We start from the raw sequence: 25331 nt of genomic DNA, 5'->3' as shown, positions 1-25331 counted from the left end.
GGGGGGGGGGGGGTTGAGCTCGAAGGAGTCCTAAAATTATTTCATAAATAAGGATAAATCATAAAACTTGAATCATCAAACAAAAATCATTAAAATTGATGATTTCTTCGCGCGATTTGATGTACATGTTTAGATTTTAATGTGAGTAGGCTACCCCAATACCGAAGAAAAAAATTTCGTTTATTTTAATGTTTAGAGATAGACACTTCGACGCCGAAAATGACCGAGACATGTTGGCCGAGACGTTTGATATATATATGTCCAAGAGAGGGGTGAGGTCATAATAAAAGATTATAAAACAGACTATCATGAACATGATTCATCACTCTGCAGTCTGCACGCACCACGCACCAACAAATCAACGTCGGAGAGATATTGGTGCAAGCGTAACCTTAGGTTTTATTATAACGCTCTGTGAGATAGTCAAGTAAATCAACCAAAAATCGGGAATAGACCTAGACTAGGGTTGCCATGCGTCCGAATTTCCTGGACATGTCCGGAGTTTCACTAAAAAAACTGCGTCAGGGAGGAAATTTTAAAATATGCATGAATGTCCGGAATATTAAAGGCTTCAAGTAGGCCCAAAAGTTTTTCTTAAATCAACATAAACAATATTATTTTCAAGCAGTTTTATGCTATTCGAAATTTTTCTTCGCGCCGTGCGCGATTTAATGGCACGTATATTATTATTAGTATAGACACCAGGTACCGCCCCGCAAAAAATGCAATAAAAATTAAATATAAATAACCATTCTTTCCTGAAATAAGTCTAATTATAATCGCAATTATAAGCAAACGGTATATTCCCAGAGTTGTTTAAGGCCGATTCGATGCTTCAGTCACAGACAGTGGATCCAAATCTTGGGGTCGCATGCCTTTATCTGGGGATCGCGATGATGTTGGACGTGATCAGCTTCCTAGGCCGTGAGTAAGTCTGGGCCAGCTGAAATTTTTTAGTAAGCAGCTTATCAAGATTTGAGCTGAGCCAAGAAACATTTTTTAGTTGGAAATGAGGTCGCGACCATAAAAGGTTGGAAATCACCGGATGTGCAACCTGCTGGTGCCTTTTATAGCAGCCTAATATATGGAAGAATCAATATTATTGACAGAATTCATTCATAAAATTAACAACCAGATGCATATAGTAAGTGCCCAAGAAGTTACATCGATTACCATATGGTGGGACCAAGATCAGTGCTTTTTAGGGCGGACGGGGGCTGACGAAATGGTGTTTCGGACCTGATTAAAACGCACAACCAGACAATCGCACCGACCTAACAGTAGGCTATATAGCAGGGCTCTCAAATACAATTCCGACAGGTCAGACACGGCCCGTCAGCCGATTTCATCCGGCCCGTGAAGAAATCTATTGCAGACCCTATACCAAGTAGCAATCACCATAGAGCTCACATTACAGATGGCCCAATTAATGACCTATGTTCCACTCCATTCCTGTATACAGTCGATGGGCAATGCTTTGCTAGTGTGACGTCATACGTACACACAATGTTTATACCTCATTTTTAAATCCGTTAGGGGACGCTAAAGAGTGTCCGGAATTTGCTTCTCACGTCGAATTACGTTTGGTAGAATAGAGGGAATAACACACATTAGTTATTAGCCTCATACATGTACTCCGACCAAGCAACCCATATAGTATATAGCTTACATGTAATGTTGTCGGCCACAATACTAAACAGAATCATTCTTACGGTATATGCTGAAGAAATATTATGACAATCTTATTTTGCAGCTCGAAATATACAATACCTAATTCGAAACAGTCTGTTCAGTGTTCAGGAAACCCATAACTGTAGTGTGATAAATTTGTGTTAAGGGAGACGTTGCGATCTAAAAATAAGCGCAAGGACGACGTATGAACCACATTTTGCATGAATTATAATGACCGCTTATTTCTGGAAGTATATTGCTGATATTGGTCATATATTTCGCGCGAATAGCCATGAAAAATATGTAGATTCGATATATTCTGTAAATTTGCAATGAGAACTACCCATGATAACTGCTACACCGAAATACCATAGCATTTTACCCCTGCGCCTCTATCGCCTTCCAGCGACCTGAGTGTTTCTGTCATCTTAATTATCGAAATCGCCCCCTGAGAGCGCTGGCGCCCAGGTTAAGAATCACTGTTTTACTAGAAGTGTTACGCAAATGTCTTAGTTTGATCAACACGGAGTCCGCGAACCTAAGAAAACGCGTCAAGCCATACAAAAACCTGAAAAACTTTTTCTTGATTCGTGATATTACTAATTATATTAGTAACACGATATCAAACCTTAATGACAAGTCTCACCACCAGTCCACCACCACTACCAACTCCCAATGAGACCAGTCACTCTGCAACTTACGAAAGCTTATGTGCCGTCCATGGTTGTACTGGATTATTTATATCTGAACCCCTTGCCAAGAAGGATGTAGACCCCTGGGTTAGAAGATACATGACTTCAAATAATAATTCACCAAAAATTGATTTAATGAATTTTCTCATTTATTGATACAAGTTCGCAGTAAAATGAGATCGAAATTATTAGCAAGCACGAAAGCTGCGACCAATAGAGCATAATTCAAAAATACAATCACACGGCAGTCCTTCATTGAAATCTGTGATAACAAATTACATAAGATTTGAATGCCACGGCTTCAATCAGTTTTCATGTCGAAAATTATAGTGTCTTACATATCATAATAAGTGCACCGTGTACGGTAATTAGTGAAAGAGAACTTTGAATTAAGACTTACAAACTGCCCTTTGTGCATATAGAGCTTCACGTAGCATTGCCGTTATGTACAATACACACTTCATCTAATACTGCGTATAGTGAACTTCATTGTAAGGATTGAACTTAAGTTGGATATCAGCGGCAAGACCATGGTCTGCGTTCGGCAGAAGTTTCATGGTCGTTCATACAATCATAGTGACGTATATATAGGATAGAGGAAAGGTATATAAACGGCATTTAAAAAGGAAAATTTCACAATACATCTCACTAGTACAGAAAACGTGTAAACACTTTTGTATATTGTATATATCTGAAATGTGTAGAGGTCGCATAATTTGAGTATGTCAAAGGTGTATGTGATTTGATTTATAATCTTCGATCCAGACAATCAGAGAATCCCTGCGTTGGTAATTTGCAATTGGTCAGCTGAGTAATATATTCACATTGAAATAAAACCGGAATATTATCGGCTGACACTTGTCAGGGGTAATCGTCCGCAACTAGTAGAGAATTGGAAAGAACATAGTATACATCAACAATTGTATCAGTTGTGGCCAGTTGTGCAAATATAATCTTCATGCAATCTACCATATAGATGCCACAAAATGTTTTTCCACCTCGAATCACATCGGTAGCGTATAGGTCTGTCCGATTACGAAGATCATACGGCAAAGTTCGCTATATTTTTAGTGTAATAGGACTTTTTCGACAGTCATTTGCATTCCCAGTGCATTGCTCGTATACTGATCAAACTCCGCTCTAAATCCGTGGCTTTCGCGTTTTGAGATTATCCCTTGAGCGCACTATACTGATCATTCTCTTCATTTGAAGATATCCAAGAACTTCAGTCGCCGGTTCGGGTAATAAGGTACGTAGATCTGCCGATCGTCTCCTATCACGAATAAAGAAAACGGCTTCTCTTTGTATTTGCAGTCGAACCGCTGGATCAGGACGAGACTGACGCTTTGCTTCTGCAAATAAAGGATTGTGGTTATCGATTTGAGGAAATAACGAGATTTCCTATCGCATAATGGCCAAAGTTGTAGATTAATATAATTGAGAAGCGGTATAGCATAAAATCGAGTTCACTAGGGTTGTCCAAAATTTGTAAAATTTCAAAAATGATGCGTAGAAAAGGGCTAAAGGCAGTTTCATTTTCATGAAATCATGTTATTATCAAATATTAATACTTTCGTTTTCTGATGGTACATAATATATTCATATTGAAATACACCCGAATATTTTCAACTGACACTCGTCAGGGGTAATCGTCTGCAATAAGTATATAATTTAAAATGACATTGCACTACAGCAATCGCATCACCAAATAGAAACAATACATCCACAGTTCCTAACCTGCTTTCGTACGGCGCCATCAAATTTTGCAAACCGAGCAATAAGGTTCGATGATATTTCGGCAATTGTGGAGTGAAACAATTCTCTTTCAGTGATCGGTTTCACACACCCGTTCGCAGAGTCGCTGTAAATCATGCGGCCTTGCGCGTTCACCATGCGCTTCTTCGGAACCGCCTCTATCGGATCGATGTAGGTGTGTTTCTTAGGAACCCTGAAAGCATAAAATAATGGTACTGCATACCAGGAGTTGAACAATTAGAAAATTATCAGCTTTTCCAGCTTTTATGTTAGAATTAAAATTACTGAATTCTAGTTCAGTTAATATCAAACCAGGGTTCCTTGTCATAAGAATGAGAATGACATATGTATATGTATACAGCAAGCTTCACTGATTTGGTACTACTGTTCTCCTTTTGCATTTTCATAATTACCAGGAATTATATTATAATTGTAATTAGACCATTAAAACACTTCGAAAATTAGATTAGAATTAAAGCAAAGAAACATTTGATTAATTAGATTAGAATTAGATTGCCGGCATTTTCTAGTTGTCCCAGCCTGATTCTGGGGAAACACGAATACTTACCACGTCACTTTTAATCTTTGGTACGCGATAACTTTTCTGTTTCCGTCACATTCTTTGCATTTTCCGACTCCGGATCCGTGGCACCCCTGACAGCTAAAACGATGGTTGCCATTAACGTCTGAATCGCGATGTGTTGAATGTAAACCGAAGTAACTTACGTTTCGAATCCGCCGTTGCATTGTAAACATTCGGTGCTTGACATTGGCTGTAAAGATGGAGATGATCAGTATTAGTAAGTAGAACTGATTTGCATGAAGGATGAGAGACCCACCGTGATATACACAGCATATAACTCAACCTTATTTGCTAGGGATAGGGATATTATAGGCTATACATTCAATTCTAAATTCAAGCACTGAATGAATTCTAGCCAGCCCTCAAGATTACCGGACCACGATTTGACATATCGACCTCGTCTATCGACACATGCGCCAAGGGCCATTAATATTCATCACTAGTCGTTTTATGTTATTCCTCATTTCTATCCGTCCAGTGTGCATGCCTTTTATTGGCATCGCCTAGGCCCAGGTTGGTGTCTGATTTTGATGACTATACTCCAAGACGTTTGGACACCTTTCTATTTTTTCATTGTATCGCAGTCATGTGGTGTGAAATGATGAAATTATAATAAACTGATACCGATACAACTGTTTTATGTGCGAGTTCAACGAAGAGTTTGCTAGGGACATCGGGGGCTTTCGTAGTACTAATAGACTTGGTTGCTTACCTCATTACCAAATCCATGGCATCTAGAGCAAGTCTTTTGTCCCGATCCCCCACACTGCGAACATTTTCCTTTTCCATTTCCGCCGCATCTGCGATATTAGAGTCAATGCAATAGGTTAGTTTTCATCAAACGACCGGCTAGCTTCCAGTATATCTTACAATTTGCAAGTGATCACTTTTTCTGTCGCCGGGACCTTGAAATACTCTTCACCCGCTTCTGCGTAGCCGTGATGATTAATATCGTAGTCCCAAGGAGACCTACGGCGGCAGGGCGGAATGTTCTCTCCTGTATGATCGAATGGAATAATTTATGGTAGCTATCAAACCATGAATGTATTTGTAACTGAGATGTCATAGTAAACATATAGCACTATTTAGGAAAGCGAGTCGGACTATGTATACACAATGTGCATTACACGCACAAGTGGTTAAAATAGTCATCGTTGGAAGTCAAGTAGAAGTTGAAGTAACGTTCTAAATTACTTTTCAAGTAGAAGTATATAAGCATCAATTTGCATGCTTTCAAGCAAGTGAAGAAGTAAGCATTCTACGCCTGGTTTTGTCTGGAATATTGAAAACTGTTAAGTATAAAAAGTAAAGTCTAAAAACATATCCACTGGAGAATGTAATGCATAGAGGTAAATTTACTAGAATTAGTGCTTCGATACAGGAACATAAGCTTACCTTGATATGGTTTTGTTGCGTTTTCCATGCTTCTCAGCTCGATTAAAGTGTTAATTTTGTGCTGAAAATGAAAAGGAGTCGTTAACAAATGGACAGACGGCGAGAATCTTACAATGATACCGTTATATTGCTATATAAATTACTGGAAATTAGAAATGTTCGAGAGGTGATAGCGTCGAGGCTACTACGTATTTAGCAACCAAAAGATTTACGCGAAGGCTTGCATTAAGATACTTCGTTCTATTGTTTCGAACGAAAATCACATTGTATTAAGGTCCATCACTTATAAGTTTGTATCGCGTAAGTAAGTATCATGATTTGTATAGTATCATATTCATATTGAAATAAACCTGAACATTTTCGGCTGACACTTGTCAGGGGTACTCGTCAGCAACTGGTAGAGAATTCAAAAGAACATTGTACATCAGCAATCGTATCACAAAATATGAGGTCACCGGCATGAAATTTCAAATAGTCTGTGATATGCATCTTCCATTGACCACGCACGGATGAACTGATGTTTTTATCTTAACACGATAACTGTGTAAATGCCTTACCGGCAATATCAAGTTATCGCGAAAATATGCAAGCAGTGTAAGAAATAACGGCGCCGTATAGTGCTTAATATTCGAATGAATAAGAAAGCAATAATGTCAAGCTCTATTTACTGTTTTATGCTACAAACGCACTTTAGCGAACGTTACTCCCTCATTTCCCACGGGTCGTTAGTAACGCGACGCGAAAAATATCTGCATTGTCTTCGGAATTTCGAGTTTTACTCTTCGATTCAACGAAGAGTATCATCCCTAAACCTGCGACAGTTTTCAATTCTGCAGAATGACTTAGCGGCTACGTAATGCTCATTTCGGTGGGAACGCGCTGTGTTTATTGTACGCGGTAATATATAAGGAGGTTGTGTTTACGACAGAAATTGTAGATGTTCTTGTACTCCAGATATTGAAAATGGAAAATGCCGATGCGCTGATGCGGTCTAAACAATTGTCGCGTTCTATCGTGCTATTATCCAATCACTCGAATCTGCTGTCCTAGGCAGAGTTATACTAGAAAATTTTAAGCTTTACAAAATTATAAATTACAATTAGAATTATAGCTTCACAGTTTTTTTCAAATCAGACTAGAACTATAACATTAAAGCGGCACCGCTTTTTGTAATTACAATTACAATAGCTACTCATCGTTTTTCCAAATTAGATTATAATCGAAATTACTGAATTCGCCAAACCTTTGACATTGAATTAAGTTAGTTCACATCAAAACATTTTTCATTCTAATGAGCATGAGGATTTCAAATGTCTGTACAGCAAGCTTGGTTAGCTTCGCACTATACAGTAATCAAAATCATGTAGCGTTTATAGGAAAACCAGAAATTAGATTAGAATTAAAATTACAGCAGAAAACACTTCACAAATTAAATTAGAATTAGTTTACCGTAATTTCGCTTTAGTTAGTCCAATTTGACAACTAGAATTATCTAATTGTCCAAGTCTGTATCCAATGAATTCGAAGTATTTATAGCATTCACGATCAAGTCGACATATCAATCGGCAATTTATCATTAAACAGTTTCCTCGGATAATATCGCCAGCATATTCATATGTGTATGAGCACTTCATCATTAGTTCCGCTATATGATGTATAATAATCGGCCGATAACAGATTGATACATGTCGTGACGTTGAGTAAAACTTTCCACTCACATTACATAATGTATAAATCTGAACCTGTGTCTGTATCATCCACAAAGTCATCACTTGTGAAGTTACTTGACTCACAGTCAATAAAATGCATCGTTGTCATCCAGTCCAAGTTAGAATGTATTTCCCACGCCTCCCTTAACTGGTTTGTTATTCAATTACGGTTTACCAGGCCTGATGCGTCCGCATATTTATATAATAAAATAGAGTAAATTCGACAAACATTTTATGAGGTCGTGTCTGATGCCGATTCGCGGTAACTGACCGGTTTGAGTAGTCCGCGTTCGTTTCTCGGCAGCACAAGTTGAAAGTGTTTTATGACTGATCAAAGACACATCGTCGCAATGAATCAGCAATGCAATTATCAATGGTAAAATGTGTGAACACGAAAATTTGTGAACTTAATTAATTCAGCCACGTTTAAAAGTCTAGATAAAACAGCCGTGATTACAATTAATATGGACTTATCACAACAATAATGTATAGTCGATGACGAGACCAACATTCCACAGTTATGATGCTCGATAGTACATAGATCCCTAAATGTACAATTAGTTAGTTTATTATACGCGTTGCTTAGATTCGATTCGACGCGTGGAAGGTCATTTCTAACCGCCAACACAGCAGACTTTTTATTACGTTGTTTAGCGGCTGTAGCGTGAAGCCAGCCCGCGATAATTTTAGTAAACAAAATACCATCGTAAATGTGCTTTCGGATCAACATAGTGCAAATGGCCCGCAAAAGCGGGGCTTTCTTCCGAAAATAGAATAATAAAAGTTAATTGCTTTACGGAAGCACCCTTACACGATTTCAACCAAACTGTGTGTTCTCATCGGGCTTTCTTAGCGGGCGATGAGGATCATGTAACAGTATCTAGGCTTAATATCAGGTGCATACATTTCAACTATGTGTAATTACCCGAAAGGCGACTTGGTAATCGGAACTGATGCATGAACAGTTTTCTGCCACTTTATTGGGAAGCTTCAATCGAGCGTCTGCGTGTTTGACGAGAAGTGGCTTGGCTTCATTCCATCGCAGAAGTTGCATTCTGAAAGACACAGAATGCATCCTGAAATATACAAATTAATAAGGATGCTAATATCATGGAATACAGATTAAAACATGAACAAAACGCAGACGAAGATACGCATTACATTTAGATGACGTAAGATGGTATTCAGCGTTGTTGTGACATGCAGGCGAACCGCTATCAAGTATTTGTCGCCATCTGCGCCAGATATGCAATCTCGTGCTTTCACAAGTTATCGGCCTATTACCGATAAAGCATTCCCGACGAAAGCACTGTATTCCAAAACGCTAAATGTAGTCGCAGTCTTAGGATGACATTCCACTTGAAAACACTTGGCAGGGTTCAGTCGGACGCCGTGAATGGGCGGCCTGGTTTTGAGATATGGAAAGTGTATGAAAAATTTTAGTACTTTACAGTATGGGATTTGGTCGCTGGCTTTTGGAAAACATGTGAAATTAATCACGTGTACATTATGATGTACATGACTCGTATACTCAGTCTCGGGGGATTGGATTATACCTATACGAGTGACGTTTTACGGACTTTCTCCATGAATGCACGACATTGACTTGCCTCATTTTGAAAGTAAAGGTAACAACCACCAAAAATGCATGACGCCGTTTGTGATCAACCAAAGCATATCGTACACACTTTAGCATCCAACGCAGCTACTAATGGGCGACAGCCGAGCCCATGAATTTTCCGTAAGGTTCACTGGAATTGAATGTAAGACCCTAGGCTTTTAACGACATGCGCGTTATTTTCATTACTTGGATTTATGGGAATGTGTTTTCAAGGTTATGGCGAGTTTAGAGCTATTCAACGCCCAGTCTATTATTGGTTTATCGACCGACGGATCGATATTGATTAACAAAGCAATTGGACTCGATGTCACTCGTTTTAATTTCGTAATGATGAATTGAATTGCTGACTAAAACCGCTCACCGCGGCCCATGTCCCATTTTATCTCAAGCATACTTTATAAATTTGCGATAATGGAGCTTCGGTTGGGGTGACAACAGCTTAAACCGCGTCCCTCGCATTCATCACACTTGGCAAAGTGCTCGCACAATGCGTTGCGACATCAACAGACCCCGTGGCCTTACAGTGCAAACAAGATATACTAAACCCATAAGCGTTTCGCCATATTTAACAATTCGCTGAAAAGAATTGTAGTTATAACGCCGGTACGCTGTTTATCGAACGGCCCTCGAACGGATTGTGTTGCGCTGGTAACTAATATCGCGTACGGGCGGAGGAATTTTCCAAAAAGCCTTTTCGTATTCAATTTTCACGATTGCAAATATGCATAAGATGCACACCACGCTTGTAACTAACAGCAACGGTTATTATGTTATTATGTGACGGTTGAATCTTCAAACAATCAATATTTCATCACCGTGCCTATTGATAACTTTTATTCTGGTAAGTATCGGAAGATGATGTGTCCGTGTCGTGTCATGGATTGGTATATAATTTGGTCATTGGAATGTAAGCAAGTTGTATATATCTATCCGGAAGTTCATATATATTGACTGGTGCCTTATGATCGCTAACTTATTACAATTGATTCATTAACAAGCATCCCCTCCGCGTGTATTATTCCTATTGTGAGGCGCTTGTACGCTTGGGTAACAAAGAATATTGGTCGCTTAATCTGTAGTTATTGACTACCTCTATAACGACCAGACTTTTAAATATGGCGTCACTTGAGCCAAGGCACGATAGGGTCATCCTTATATATAGCCCAGATTAATCATATCCATCATATCAAGCACTCGAGAATCGAGAAAACGAGAAATGAAACGAATGGATTTCATGTTGGTCATGGGGAACATATTCTTTCATATTTTTTTCTAAATAAAAAGGCATTGAATCAGTGTTAAATAGTATGGGGGGGACGAAACCTCGTATTGTGACCGACTATCATGTCCGAAGAGTTTGTTTTAGAGCAATTCCTCGCGTGACCTAAAAATTCAAATATTTACCACGCTGAAAAATTGGTTTCAGAATCATTGAGTTGCGGACGCGGACAAATATTGTGGTAACGAGCAATATTCTGCTATATTTCCTTCCCTCGCTTATCGACTAGCACTGCGCGGAACAGGAATTATTGTTTGTGGGCATCCTTGGGCGAGATGATGCGTGTGTGTTCGTATCCTCTAGATTTATCACACGCATATAGCGGAATCATTTACGAATATTTGTTTGCATGGCATTTTATAGCGGACGTAACTTCAGCGTTAACGATTGGCCTCGCTGAAATCGAATTTCACTATATCATCAATAACATGTGTACACCGAATTAACCACTATTGCGGAAGCATTGTGATTCATAACCTTAGTTTATTAGTTGTCGTTTAAATATAGCTACATGGCATGTTTCACGATATCAGATGTATAACCGCCTATTCATGCACATCCATACGAGCAGCGGATGTAAATTATTGATGTAAATTAAGCCCGAACACTGCCTTTGCTATGCAGCATTTTTACCCAATAATATATATGATCGACGAGTGCGAATTTAGCCTACGAATAGATGATTGAAATGTAATTTGATCATGGACATGAGTGTAGTGAGTGTACAGATTCGCCTGTTCTACATTTGACTATACATAGTTCGTATTAGAAATTTCAAGGTGCTGATTTGCGCCAGCGTTCTCATATACACGGTACTTAATTTAAAAAAAAACGCGATACCTGGACCTGTGTTTAGAGCTGGGCAAGATCGAGGACCGGAGTGATTCGATTCTGATCACAAAAACAACGCCAGGTCTACACCACATTAGACAAAATTGGTATTGTTTCGACCATGCCTGTTTCATTGCCACATACATGCCATTTTCACTGACGCGCGGAGTTTGTAATACATGTTTCGTATGCTGCGATACCACCGATCGAGATTTTAGGGCTTTCGTAATGGAAAATAGTATCAAAACTATAATTTTCGTTGATAAATTCCCTCTTAGTGGCAAGAAGAGCATAACTTCAGTCCTCGAAAGAATATTTGTGCGAAAGAATCGTTGCGCCAGCCCATGTGTTACGCTAACTTAGAAATTAACTTACGGTGTGTATTCCACATGGTCGCCGTTGATTACAGCCTTGAAATTGCCCGGTCTGCGGCCCGCTCCTTCCAAAATCATATCAGGCGCAGACATGAGGCGGCAACGCGCCGGAAATCGGACTGCCGCCACTTGCTCGTCGGTCTGAATGTAGGTACCTTCGTTGGCATGCTGATACGCGGCTGGAATGGTCTCGTACAAGTCAGACTCGAGTTCATACGGGACATCGGTGAACGCGTTGGAATGTGGCAGATAATGTGGTGGTGGCGATGACGGTAGGCTGTAATCACTGTCCCCGGTGCCAGATAGACTTCCGTAACCGGAGCTGTATCTGTCGCGTCTGGAAATTCTCTGTTTTTCGGATCTTCGCCTTTGTGACGTCGAGCTGCTTGACTTACGCTGAGACATCTTCCTGTCGCATCGGTACTGCGCGGAATCCAACACGTCCTGGTTACCTCTATGACTAGTCATTGCTATGATATCGCTTGTTGGTTACTAAAACGCAAAATATATCATACGTTATATACTAAGCATCGCGCACCGTCGTTATAAAGAAGCCTCAGTACGGAGCAGCAAGCCTAAACACTGTACAGAGCGTGATAATATCAATAGCATAATAACCGCGTTTTGTATCTCGCTTAATTTCTATAGCAGTAACCTATTCATCGATTATTATTATTATTCGCCTTCAATAGGCTACACACAATTGACTGGTCGTGGTACGCATTCCCACAACGTCGCCAGTCGTCGAGTGTCGTACAGTCGTTCGGACTATAAGGAATCGACATTTTCGTGTGGATCAGATGGTAAATATTATGAATTTCAACATTTACAATTCAAATTTGGTGAATTATACACGGACAGGAAGATTTACTGACTGTAACATATTTAATATTATACTGGCATGCGCTTTACAACATTTTACAGGGATCGATCACGTTTATAAGTCACACGAATAGGTTCCAACAAGAATACAAAGAAGAAATGGCCCTGGAAAACTACACAGAACTCTACGATTTGATGATTCTTCGGTCTTCACGCGAAACTCGAAATAGGTCATAATGTAGACAGCAAATACGTTATTGGATTAGCAATTGAACTTTACTGTGGCTTTCACGCTTACGCTCTGCTTCATTCGACTGTGGAAGGCGACCTCTATATAAGCGCGTAAAAGCAATGGAGATCTATAATATACAGCCCTTGACATCTTCCTTGGATTCCAAATTAATATTTTCTAATGGTAAATGAAGGCGGTTCACTTTCGCGTTGTTGGACACGATACGATATTTTCCATACGCTCAGTGATCTACAATCAGTACCGGGGTAAATGAAATGGAATCTAGCTACGTTCGCAGATCAACTTGCCCTATATATAGTGAAATACCCATATCGTTCATGTAATTGAACCATTGGAATTTGTCAATTGATGAATCGATTGTTTCACGCGTAATTTACTTCACACTGGCTGCCGAGATTTCTTCTTGCTACAAGTAATAAACTACAATCAATACCCACCGCGTTGAACCGACCATGCACCTGAAAAGGTACTGCAATGTATTGCCGAAGCCTAAGCATAATCGATACGTTTTGCAGTGTTCGCGCGTACCGAGATGGCCTTGACTGAGTAAACAGACACTTTCAATGGTCAGCATTCTCCTATAGTCTTAAATTATGAATGATTTTAGGCATGGAGTTTACGAATACTTGCTAACTTGCTAATTTGGCGTAGCGTGTTGAAACTCATTGCGTATCCTGTCAATTTGGTATCACGCGAAACATGAACTGCTAATCAAAATATATTCACTAACACCGTGATTTTATCAGTTAGGACTTTTGCGAGGGTTTATATAGTGCTTTAGCACGTAATAATCGTGCGCTTCGGATTATGTTAAAATTAAACATCTCTTGAAAGGATTGATGTGTTTCGATATCGGTGATTTTCATTCGCGACCACTCGCAGATGCCACCAGATACAATTCCCACGAACGCAGATACTCGTAAACTATTATGAATGACACCTCAGCATTAGGTACTTGGTTAGTTACGAGTGAGGTAACCTCATAGTCGATGATAAGCAATTATTAGCGTCAGCGCTGTCTCGCTAAGCCCATTGAATATGGCAAATAGTCGCCAAAGCAACGACGCCACTGTCAGCCGTACTCACGATAGAATTTAAGATCTGGACCGAACATCCTTCAATCGAGAACATCGTTATAGGCTACTTACTGATTGACATAAACTGAGCATTCAAACTTATTTCGTGATTAACTACACGTTCCAAGTTGAGCGATATTTCAGAAGCACCGCAAAGCATATTTACGGCCAATTGATTCTTGAGAAATGACTTCACGCGTCGCCTATGATGACCCGCGTTTTGTTTCGTGGAATTTTTGCAAACGGAAGTGCAGTGAAAGGGGCAAGTTCATGGGAACGCGAAAGGATTATGGCCAACGGATGAAATCTGTACATATTAAATTTCCTAGTACGGTGCCGATATCGATGTGGCAGAATAATTTCAATTGTTATGCACCCCGTCCAAGTGGTCTATCTTATATAAACTTTCTGAATATTAAACAACAGTTTGCAGTCCTTGGTGGCGGTGGGTTCAACTTCGCACTCGCTAAGGCTAAAGCCGAGCAGCTACGCTGAATTCGATGAATTATTTATTGATTGGACTATTGTCGAACGTACGCGTTGGGCGTCTTGTGTTATCGCTCATGCACGTGACATCGGTATGGAATGTTCAGTAATTTAAACACCCAGCATCAATACCAAGATGACACTCGCCAGAGCATATAACTGTTCCATGTGATAAGAATATATAAATTAACTCATGCGTATATGCTTGTTCGGAACTACAGAATCTTTGGCACTTGAATATTCATCGCTATAGCAATGCACGAGCTTTTGGCGCCTGCGCTAATCCCGCAAGTTACCTCTTATTACCGCAATTCATCGCAGCAAGATCAAGCTCCTAAAATGAATGCAAGAAACACAGATGTCGCTGTATTTATGCTGTGATTCGAGACAATCCAGGGTGTTAGCTGAGGTAGATTCATGAAGGGGATTCACACGAGCTCCTACAATAAGGGAAATGAAATTCTCAGATTGATATCAATCTCGGTGATGACGGCATCGGCGTTCTCTCTCGCGAGCCGCTTTTCTCTTACGCACCGAGACTCTCGCCAGTCGTATCGCCTTGAGTGAGATTACGAATTCTGTTTTATTCCAGCCAGACCCTCAATCATCATTTCCAGGATGCATAGGTGTAGCATTTACGAAAAACTCGGTAAAATCGTGTTTATTTATTAACGAGTGCCCGTTCCGAAGGTTATTTCCGACAGCAATCGCCCACGCTTGTTCGGCGACTGCCAAATTTGCTTCCGTCTCAATCAAAGCGGAACAGCTACTGGTAAACTGATAGCTCTGATACTTCCCATTTTTCTACGCATGCGTTGATGATATGGCCTGCCGGCTATCTCCCAGTAGAACTATACAACTAGAAAATTTTCAGCTTTTCCGAATTAGATTAGAATTAGAATTATGAGCAAAACAGTTCTTCCAAATTAGATTATAATTAGAATTCTAGCTACACAGTTTCTTCCAAATTGATTAGAATTGGATTTACTCAATTCGCGAAAACTTGGAGATCGAATAATTTTCATATCAAATCATAGTAAATTCTCATAAGCAAGAAAATATAAAATATCTGTATACATCAAGCTTGGCTCGTTTCGCACCATACATTTCTCCTATAGAATTTTCAGGAAAACCAGAAATTATATTAGAATTAGATCAAAGAAACATTTCACAAATTAGATTAGAATTAGATTACCATGATTTCGCTCTAATTAGTTTAATTAGACAACTGACATTATCAGTTGTACAAGTCTGCCCCGTATAGGCGCTGTCTGTACCTCACATCGCCCTGTAACTAACACAATGACCGTGTGTTGCCAGCCTATAATGGACGTTAGAGGTTGTTGATCGTTGTTAGTTGAGGCTTTACAATTCGTCGGTACATACGGCACAAATGTTAGTCATATCGGGGAGGACAACAGTCTATATCGACAAATATTGCTCTGGTGTCGGTAAAAATTGAAAGAAATTCACGATATAACCGCTAAAATGTTCTAATGATACCAGGAAACTTTTTGTTATTGTTAGGCAAGGGTCGGCAACATTTTTTGCCTAGCGAGCTGGATTAAGAAATTTTAAAAGGTAAACGGGTCGCATATATACGCTGACCAACATGGAGAATTCTCAATCATGTCGAATTCACCTACAGACGGTTATGCTACAGTGACGGACTGACGGTTCGTTATTTACGACATAATTTTAAAATTGCTATATTAATTTGAAATCGAGTAGTATATTCATTGTATACTGAAGTTTTGTACCTCTAACGGTCTCTTCAAATAAGTTGAAATTATGATAATACGAAGTGCGAAAGGATTCAATGCGATGGTTGATGTTGCTTAAATTCTTTTGTAAGATCGAAGATAGTAGTAGAAATGTGCAACATGTCATTGGAATGTGGCTCAGATATCCGAGTTCCAAGTTTATTCTTTCGCAAGCTGCTAGTATTGCTGATGTTCAGTAAACACTATGTTCCTAGTTTCGATATACATGATAAAATTATGTTCCGTACACATAGCCTATATATAGAGTTATCAAGCGGTGGAATTACTTCAAACATATAATGCATTCTAAAAGACTCTTGCAGGTACAGAACTTCAATGTACATTGAACAATTAAATAATATATTCGTAATCGTATCGAAATATACCCGGAAATATGTGGGTTTATTATATATTATTACATAAATGTATTATTCAGTGGTATATACTAAATAGCCATCAGTGTATTCCATAAATGAAATGATTCTATTGCTATACTGTGTCCATTTTCGAACTTCACTCTTATGGACTTCCATCGGTATATACGTAAAGCTTTTGAATTTTATCTATTTCTTCTTGTCAGTATTTTGCTCATGTTGCATCGTAGCCTACGTTAAATTACCTCTTGTAGTAAATTATTGAAACGCATTGATTGCCTGCTTAAATTATTGAGCAGATATTTCCGCGTGGATTCATATCATGAATTTATGATGATCGTGATGGATATGTGCAATTTTGTGCTCGGGCCCCGGTAAATCCCGATCCCGTGATCCCGGGATTTCAGGCTAATTTTCTGATCCCGATCTCGGGATTAATCTCAATGAAATCCAGTATTACTGAGTATCGTAGCGTTGGAAAGAAGTGTGTTACGGATGAGAAATTCTGATCGGAATAGTTTCAAATGATGCTCTTCAAAATCGTTTCCAACCCAACTGTTAAACTAGAATTAGATCGAGGATATACCGAACAGCATGGAAAATGGAGATCCTGCTAGCCATAATACTGACATGAATTTAGCACAAGAGCTGCATGAGCTCGTGGCAGAGGATGAAAGTATTGAAAATCAAACTGCGATGTTGGACGTACGAGCGCTATACCTAAAGAAATGTTGCTGTGTGAAGCCAGCAAAAACGGCCAGAGAACAACAATTTGTATGAATCACTGACATCCATTAATCCATTTCAACATCTGTTGAGGCTGCACGTGCGTTTTCAGCTCGTGGATATTTCGCCACCAAATTTAGAAACATTCTAGACCGGTGGGGCAACCTGCTGCCACAGAACAATAATTTTGCAGCCGTCTACGCAATTCTACAGCAATCTACACGAATTCTTGCGCCTTGTGCGATTCTAAGTGACCCTGATTATTCGATTTTAATATTTCAGAGTACTCGCAATCTGAGCCCCTGAGTACAGATGCGAAACGAATAGAAACGTAATTCAGCCCATGAAGAAATACAAATTTAAAATCGCATCCGTCTCACGAAGGAAGTTTTTCTGGTACGTTTGGGTGATTCTAATATATATGTATTTACCATACCGACAATTGTGATGGCATGACAAGAAATAGCAACATGCAACATGTGATAAATAACAACTCGAAGAAACATTATCATTAATTGAGCCAAAATTTACACCCCGTCGATCATAGCGCTATTACCACCTATGGTCTATCATTATCACCTGGGCTGAGAAAGGATAAATATTTTGATAGAGTTATATGCAGTAACCAATATTATCGACGAAATGCAAGCACGAATTTGAAAAAAATGTGGGCGTTCTGCTTCTACAACTAAAAAACTTTCATACGCAAGGTATTTCACAAAAAAAAACAGTGATATGGCACAGAACACCAGAAAGGCTGTTCGCGATGTAAAGTCGCCTTTACCAATTTGACATAGCCTATAGGCTATATATTTCGCGTCAAGGTGGTCAACTGGTCAATTACGACTGTTCGATTAGATGCGGCCGTCCGGTGCATATGTAACCGAAATACGGCCGTAAATAGCAAAAAGGGTTGAACACCGCTGGTCTACAGGTCTAGCTAGCTAGATGATGACATTCGTGAAGCGCTCTTGTTTTGCGTCCATATTACATGAAATAAATGTTGTTCGTGTATAGCTTGTATGTGTATTTTACTAATTTGCTAATCCTGGGAAACCCCGATCCCGGGATTTCAAATTTGATCCCGAAGTACCAACACTAATAACCATAGTCATAATCAACTGTCCTATTATTTTCATTCGCTCAAGACACACGATGCGATGTAATGAAGAGATAGGACTAGACTAGGAGGATGTCGGAACGACCGCGTACGGTCTGTAGATGTCGTGTTTGCAAATATTTTGGTCAGATGTCCGATTGCGACACGTAATTTTGTGTGATTGTGTCAATACTATTTTTTCAGAAATACACAATGAGGCCATTTATTCACCTTCAAAGCACAGTCTGCGTCACATGCGTCAGAATACATATCAATAATGAACATGTATAGGCTACTTTGCATTAATATTAAACCCTTTGACGTGATCGGTCGTAAAGGTTGTGTGCAAACCTTTACATATTGTATAGCGTTTGGCATATTTTTCTGTGACATGGTCAACTTAACGAGCATGTTTGCCTGGCGTTAGTAGCGGAATATTCCATCAAATTATCCATCCACGTATCAGCGAATCTATCCGTTAAAATTCTAAAAAGTTTACTATATAAGAAAAAAATATATTGGCTGTGTCATGTGTATACGTACTGGCAAATAAGGGATGACAGAGAGAGATATTATTTTCACCCGATTCGAGGATATAAGGTTGTGAAGAAACACGTGCATTTGTACAATGTAAACTTGTTTAAAACTGGTGCTAGTTTCGTACAGTTGAATATATTATCAGCATTCAGATAACTGAAGTCTGCTGAAATTCATTTTAGGGCTGAGAATTCGAGCATCAAATGGGATGATGATTTCGGAACACCGATGTTATACGCTCCTTACCCATAAGATATATTTTATCGACGAAAATTATAATTTTGATGGTACCTGCCCAGTGCCCGCCCACGTAGTCTTGAATCGCCAATTGATCATTGGACATAATCCAAAATAGGTATCACAAGGCTACTCATGTTAGTAGAAACAACAGTTATGTGACTAGTGCTATGATATAGTATGAGAACTGTCAACTTATTTTTATGTGCTGTTATGCAGTGTTGGGATCAAGTCACTACCTTCGAGTCACGAGTCATTTCGAGTCATTGCACATTTTGACTCGAGTCAAGTCAAGTCAATCGATTTTCAAGGGTGACTCGAGTCAAGTCAAGTCACTTAATTTTTGGAGGTGACTCGAGTCAAGTCGAGTCAAGTCAAGTCAAGTCACGAGTCAAGTCACATTTCAAGTCAAGTTGCCTTTTCGATTTATGTATGAGGCATGATTACGTCATTGCAATTTGCTAGCTGTCTGAAATACAGCTTGAGTGGTCATTGGTCATTGATTCCGAACCGATGAACAAATATTGAGTTAACGCTTTATCGCTCACATATACGTAGAACTGTTAAACTAGGTAATTGCATAGCCTCAGTTTATAGTTACCAGCCAAAATAGAGAATAGGGAAACGAATTGATAAGATGCAATACGATACCCATTTACAAATAGATATGATACCATTCGAGCCTGTGCCAATGGTTGAGGACTATATAAACTATATTCGACTTCAATTTCAATAAAACAATCGGTTTGGTTAAGGTAAGATGAGAACAGAAATAGACATTTTGCTATTCTATTACTGTACCACTAGAGTTACGACAACGTAAGCTTTAAGCTTCGATCACTTCGTTTGCAGTCAATCTATTTGTGAGAGAACAATGGAGGCTCGGTGAAATGCACGCTTATTGAATGATTGGTCGCTCTCAGTCTCACGGCCGGGGTACACAAGCGTTTCGCGAACAACCCGAACATATCCAAGATACAGTGATTTTTATCGACACCGATTACTTGATGACTTGAAATTGACTCGTGAATTTTGCTCCGAGTCACGAGTCAATCCTCATTTCTGATACGCCGAGTCAAGTCAAGTCAAGTCATTTTGGCAAAGTGACTCGAGTCAAGTCAAGTCATGCGAAAAAGGTGACTCGAGTCCGACTCGAGTCAAGTCATGACTCGAGTCATCCCAACACTGCTGTTATGTGTTGGCATTTCTTTCTTTCTTGTCGCATGGGAGGTACATATTTGAATTTTCATACTGTCATTCAATTTACCACTACAACTCGATTTTGTCAAGTACTGCATTATATATTGAAAACACAATATTGTTTACCAGTCCTCAGTATGAATGTGTCGCACGATATTACAAGCGAACCCGTTATTGCCACGGATGCATGTCCGCCTGGAATCTGGCTGTATAGGAATGCATCATGAGCTTCATGACAATGAAATCAACAAACAGACATCCTCCTTTTTGGCGATATTTTTTCCATCTCGATTGCGTGTTGATTTGCTACCCCGCCCAGAAAACGCCATGAGTAAGCTGACTGTAAGGAGAAAATGTTGTTATTCTTCTTCTACATGAAATAGAGGCAGCAAAGCAGCAATGCGCAGCAGAGTTCGCGAAAGCTGGTAAATGTGGCGAAATAGTGATAAAAGGGATTTATTTGATATGTATTTGCACAGAGAACTATACTATGAAACGGTGTTATCCTTTTCCCGTGGATACCCAAATCACTTGGTGTTTGACTGCTCATATTTGCTTTCCAAAGCAGTGCGGCTACACTGACTGATTTACATATTCCGGTGCGAGTCAATATTACATTAGTTAAGGACATGTACCCATGAGAGGATGTTTGCAAGTTGTAAAAACCTTCATCAGCTCCACTTGTAAGTTTTAAATATGGCGTTCTGCCCTGAATACAGCTTCACTTCTTTTTCTAAATAATAAATTTTGTAGGTTTACTTCCCCGTCTAAACTTTCCTTAGTTATCTCTGTCTTAAAGCTTATGGGTGACCAGAATTGATTGATAAAGATACTTCACTTCAACGGCTTTACATTCATACAGTACGTGTCTCTTATATGGACATTGGACAGTGTCGACGGACGGCTGAAACTGTAGTGTCGCCGAAGCTTTGGTTGTGATAATGACAGCAACGATGATGCAGGTGCATACTGTTTATGATGCCAATTAACGGTGTCTATAAGCAGCAAGGATTCTAGATTTTTTCCCATCGAAAAATGATTTCCAGATGATATTCTAAAGCAGTGGTTCTTAACCTTTTTTCCTCCAGCGCCCCCTTTCAAAAATTATCGTGCTCCAGCGCCCCCCAAACTTCATAATGTAAGGAATGTAATAAAAACAATGAGTAAGAGAGGGGGCTGTAACAGCACTTCGTCAACCCCCTAAAAACGATTGCCTTGCGCACCCATAGCGTGATATACCAAACTTCTGAGGGCTTCGCCCCCACGAACCCCCTATCGTGATTTCGATGGTCAGCAAAGTTTGTGTGGCCTGGTCACCCTAGGTACCAAAATTTGCTATAATGCATGAATGAATAGGTGGTAATTACATATATAAGTCGCGATAAACTGAGTGAGCTGTTGTATAGGAAGATAAAGGGCACGTAATTGATAATTAAACATATTCGGGCGTGCCCGCAGGTACAATTATTCGTTACCAGGGCCGTAACAGCACTTCGTCATCCCCCCCCCCAACGAAAAACGTTGGTCCTGGGTCTCTGCGCACAGAAAATCTACGTTGCGCACAACAAATCCGAAGTTATTACCTTTTTTTAGTCGATACGCACTGTTGTCCAGGGGTCAGCGCAGTGAGTTGTTGAGTGTGCGCAGACTCGTCAAAACTTGAAGCGAACATTGTGAGGTTTCTTGGAAACTGTAGGGCCCGTTACTAATAATTAAACATATTCGGGCGGGCGAACCCGTTGGTATGACTTCGTTGCATGATGTTATTTCGTGACCCCCTGTCTGCAATATCAAAAAATATAGAATCGCTCAACGGGGATATCGCCCAACAGGAATATCCCTGTCGCCCAATCGTACTAAACTAAAAGACGCACACGATTTCAGATTGGTATTTCTTCACTGACATATAATTTTTCCCTGCCAGATGGAGTTCGTCTTCTGGGGTTCGGATTGCCAAGACAGGAACATTCGGTGTCAGTCATTTAGGCGCCCATGGACAATTAAACATATATGTATTTGGAAGGCTATATGTAACGAAGTTTTCGGTGATAATTTGCTCTGAATACTCATTAAGGATATGTCCTATCACCACATCATCTACTGCGAAGCCATTTTTCTCCAGCGCCCCCCATACCGCCCCCCTGAGCCCAGCGCCCCCCATATAGCCCCCTGAGCGTTTCCGCCCCCCTTCAACATCGCCAGCGCCCCCTGGGGGGCGCTGGGGGCAAGGTTAAGAACCACTGTTCTAAAGCAATCATATCACAAAGCTTCTCATAATATACATTGAGGTGATTCTTTTCTCAGCACTCTGTGTTCGCCGTCTACTGTAACGTCTTACATTGTTGGATATGAGGTAAATCATATACGCGGTGAATTACAATTCATTTTTCTTGCCTTCATAACTGCATACTACTCTTCCGTAATGTAGTTTGCAAAATCAACAGTTTTGGTAGAGTTTACGTTTTGTGCGATTGGTCTTAATGTGACGTACGACGTTCACACCTTCGCTACGGAATCCCGACCAATTACCTACCAATGGCATAATTGATTCATCCGTTTTCTGTAAACCGATAAACAAATACACTCTCTCCATAGGCTACTCGGACCCTACGAAAACTTATCGTTTGCCGCTGATTTGCAGTTACAGAACAGTATCAAAACATAATACATCTCGTGTTAAATCATGTTTTCTGAATTTCGGGTTGATAAAGTCAGGTAATATAGAACTATATACAGTATTCCAGGTAAAAGTTGATTAACGATGTTCAAATTGCGACAAGGGGATCGGTAACATTCAATAAGAATAAATACATGAATCAAATCAATGTTAGCGGCGCATACCGAATATCATACACGGGGCCTTTTCAGAGATTTGTATTGGCAACTGAAGATTGATTGGGCAATGCGCAATTGCGCATATTATACGCCAACATATATTAATGTAGTCTGTTACGAATGCCCAACGGAAATATACTACAGTTGATTCCGCTCTACAATAACAATTAAAACTTTTGGGACTTTTGAAGCTAAATTTAGGGTTGCCTGACTAGGGCTGATACTAGTACAATTCCATTTCGATAAGCAGCGGCTCGCGTAATCATCAGACTTGGCGCGAGAGTTCGTGAAAAAATGTTGTCTTCAAGAAGGTATTGTGCGGCATTTAAATCGAGAGAAATCTCCAGGGTAATCACCCGGTACGAAATCCTCGTTCCGCATGCCAGAGACACGTTGCAACTGAATGCCGACAATTTGACATATAATGGGGTGCACGAGCTTTTCAGTTCCCGTTTCAGAAGTAATTTTATATGACGTATTATTCCGTGCAAGCGGAACTAATGTTGCAATCTATTCAGCATTTAAAAGCGAATCTAATTACGGAGTTACACGATCCATGGTTTACCTACACGTCGACTTGTCGCGTTCCACAGAAGTAAATACACAAGATTCAATATCCGTCCTTCTATACCAGTAAGCTAACTATTCTAATTTGTGATAGAAAGCACTTTTTCAACCAGTTTATGGCTTAAAATTTTGCATATTGGACTCGACTGTAATAAAGAATCCCCCTATTACAGAGCTTCTTAACCTGGGGTTCAGGTACCCTTTGGGGTGAAACGAAGGCCAATGTTGAAACCACAACTATAAACTTGTGTAAAAATACCTACATTGTCCTTATTTATAAGATCTGAAGAGATTTTATGAGGGTATATAACTTCAGTATACAGGGGAATAATATATTCATCGAAATATACCCGACTATTTTCGGCTGATACTTGTCAGGGGTAATCGTCAGCAACTGGTACATAATTCAAAATAACATTGTATATCAACAATCGTATCACCGGGCAGAGATCAATGTACTATTTTTAGATGACACACGAACTGCTTCTGTCGGCACATACTAGATTGGCGTAATTTGATAAAAGTTGACTCCAAGGAACATAAATGGGAGAATGGACGGCTTCTCCCGACGACGCGTAATCTGACGTCTAGGTAATTTTCCGCACAAATAGGATTATCTGTTCTATGCTCGTCAATGGCAGAATTTACTACGAATGTCAGCCGAAAATATTCGCGTTCATTTCAACGTGATTATATTGTTCTAACTGTCATTAGTTTTGACTCATGATCATAATTGTGTCATATTTCCAGGTCACAGTAAGTAACCACGATACGAACACTAACATGTACTCTAACGTGTAACCAGCCCTTTACGATGGCTGACACAAAATGACGACATTTTCCAGTCGAATCGGGATTGTGAAATGATATTCTTAAACAAACCAATCACAAAGTATCTCATAGTATACATTTTGGTGATTTTATCTCGACGCTTCGTGTTCGCATTCTGCATTCACACTCTACGCATCCGCATTTCACATCACTTGGTCTTGTCGTGAGCCCAGTATGCATCTGGTTTTAGTGGGCTGTGCAGTGTGCAGTGTGCAGTGTGCAGATCATCCTGAAATCCTATCTATTATATAATCGCGCCAGAATTTAGAGGTTTATTAGGGAAATACGGCGGTCAATCTGACATTAGATTGTTATTCGCCGTCAACTCGCGAAGGAAATAGCCGCTAGACAGTATCACGCGCATGTGTTTATACAGCTCAGCAGTGTGATGCGTATCTGTCGCGTATGCAAGAGAAGAGAATGCATTAGCACGAATGTACGAGAGAATAAAACACCAAATTTAAGCATCAACAAACGGCTGGGCGTTGTGGCGCGCGTCTGTAATCCAGTTACTTGGAGGCCAGGAGTGGTGAACGGCTTGAGGTTGGGAGTTCTGCGTCGTTACGGTCTATGTTGATCGGGTGTCCGCGCTAAGTTCGGCGTCAATATGGTCTA

At 39.8% G+C, this 25331-nt stretch overlaps 1 protein-coding gene across 2 annotated transcripts in view; it reads right to left on the bottom strand.

The window, feature by feature from the left end:
- Window positions 1-3278: 3278 nt before the first annotated feature.
- Window positions 3279-25331, bottom strand: part of LOC145456182 (protein SSUH2 homolog) — a 107405-nt gene continuing 85352 nt past the window's right edge. Inside the window, exons 2-10 of one of the 2 annotated variants that reach the window (XM_080334251.1) lie at window positions 11912-12402; window positions 8731-8881; window positions 6097-6157; window positions 5572-5698; window positions 5414-5501; window positions 4845-4891; window positions 4687-4779; window positions 4101-4311; window positions 3279-3715 (exon numbers count right to left, since the gene is read on the bottom strand). In XM_080334251.1, coding sequence (XP_080190377.1) covers window positions 3566-3715; window positions 4101-4311; window positions 4687-4779; window positions 4845-4891; window positions 5414-5501; window positions 5572-5698; window positions 6097-6157; window positions 8731-8881; window positions 11912-12378 — 1395 coding nt within the window. In that variant the 5' untranslated portion in view covers window positions 12379-12402 and the 3' untranslated portion in view covers window positions 3279-3565. The remainder of the gene's footprint in view (window positions 3716-4100; window positions 4312-4686; window positions 4780-4844; window positions 4892-5413; window positions 5502-5571; window positions 5699-6096; window positions 6158-8730; window positions 8882-11911; window positions 12403-25331) is intronic. The other variant, XM_080334252.1, reaches the window with a different exon arrangement.

This window comes from Botryllus schlosseri, chromosome 14 (assembly GCF_051294905.1).
Source record: "Botryllus schlosseri isolate E-star chromosome 14, Bs_hap1, whole genome shotgun sequence".
Lineage (NCBI taxonomy): Eukaryota > Metazoa > Chordata > Ascidiacea > Stolidobranchia > Styelidae > Botryllus > Botryllus schlosseri.
The sequence above is the reverse complement of the archived record's forward strand: the minus strand, read 5'-3'. Positions and strand labels throughout refer to the sequence as shown.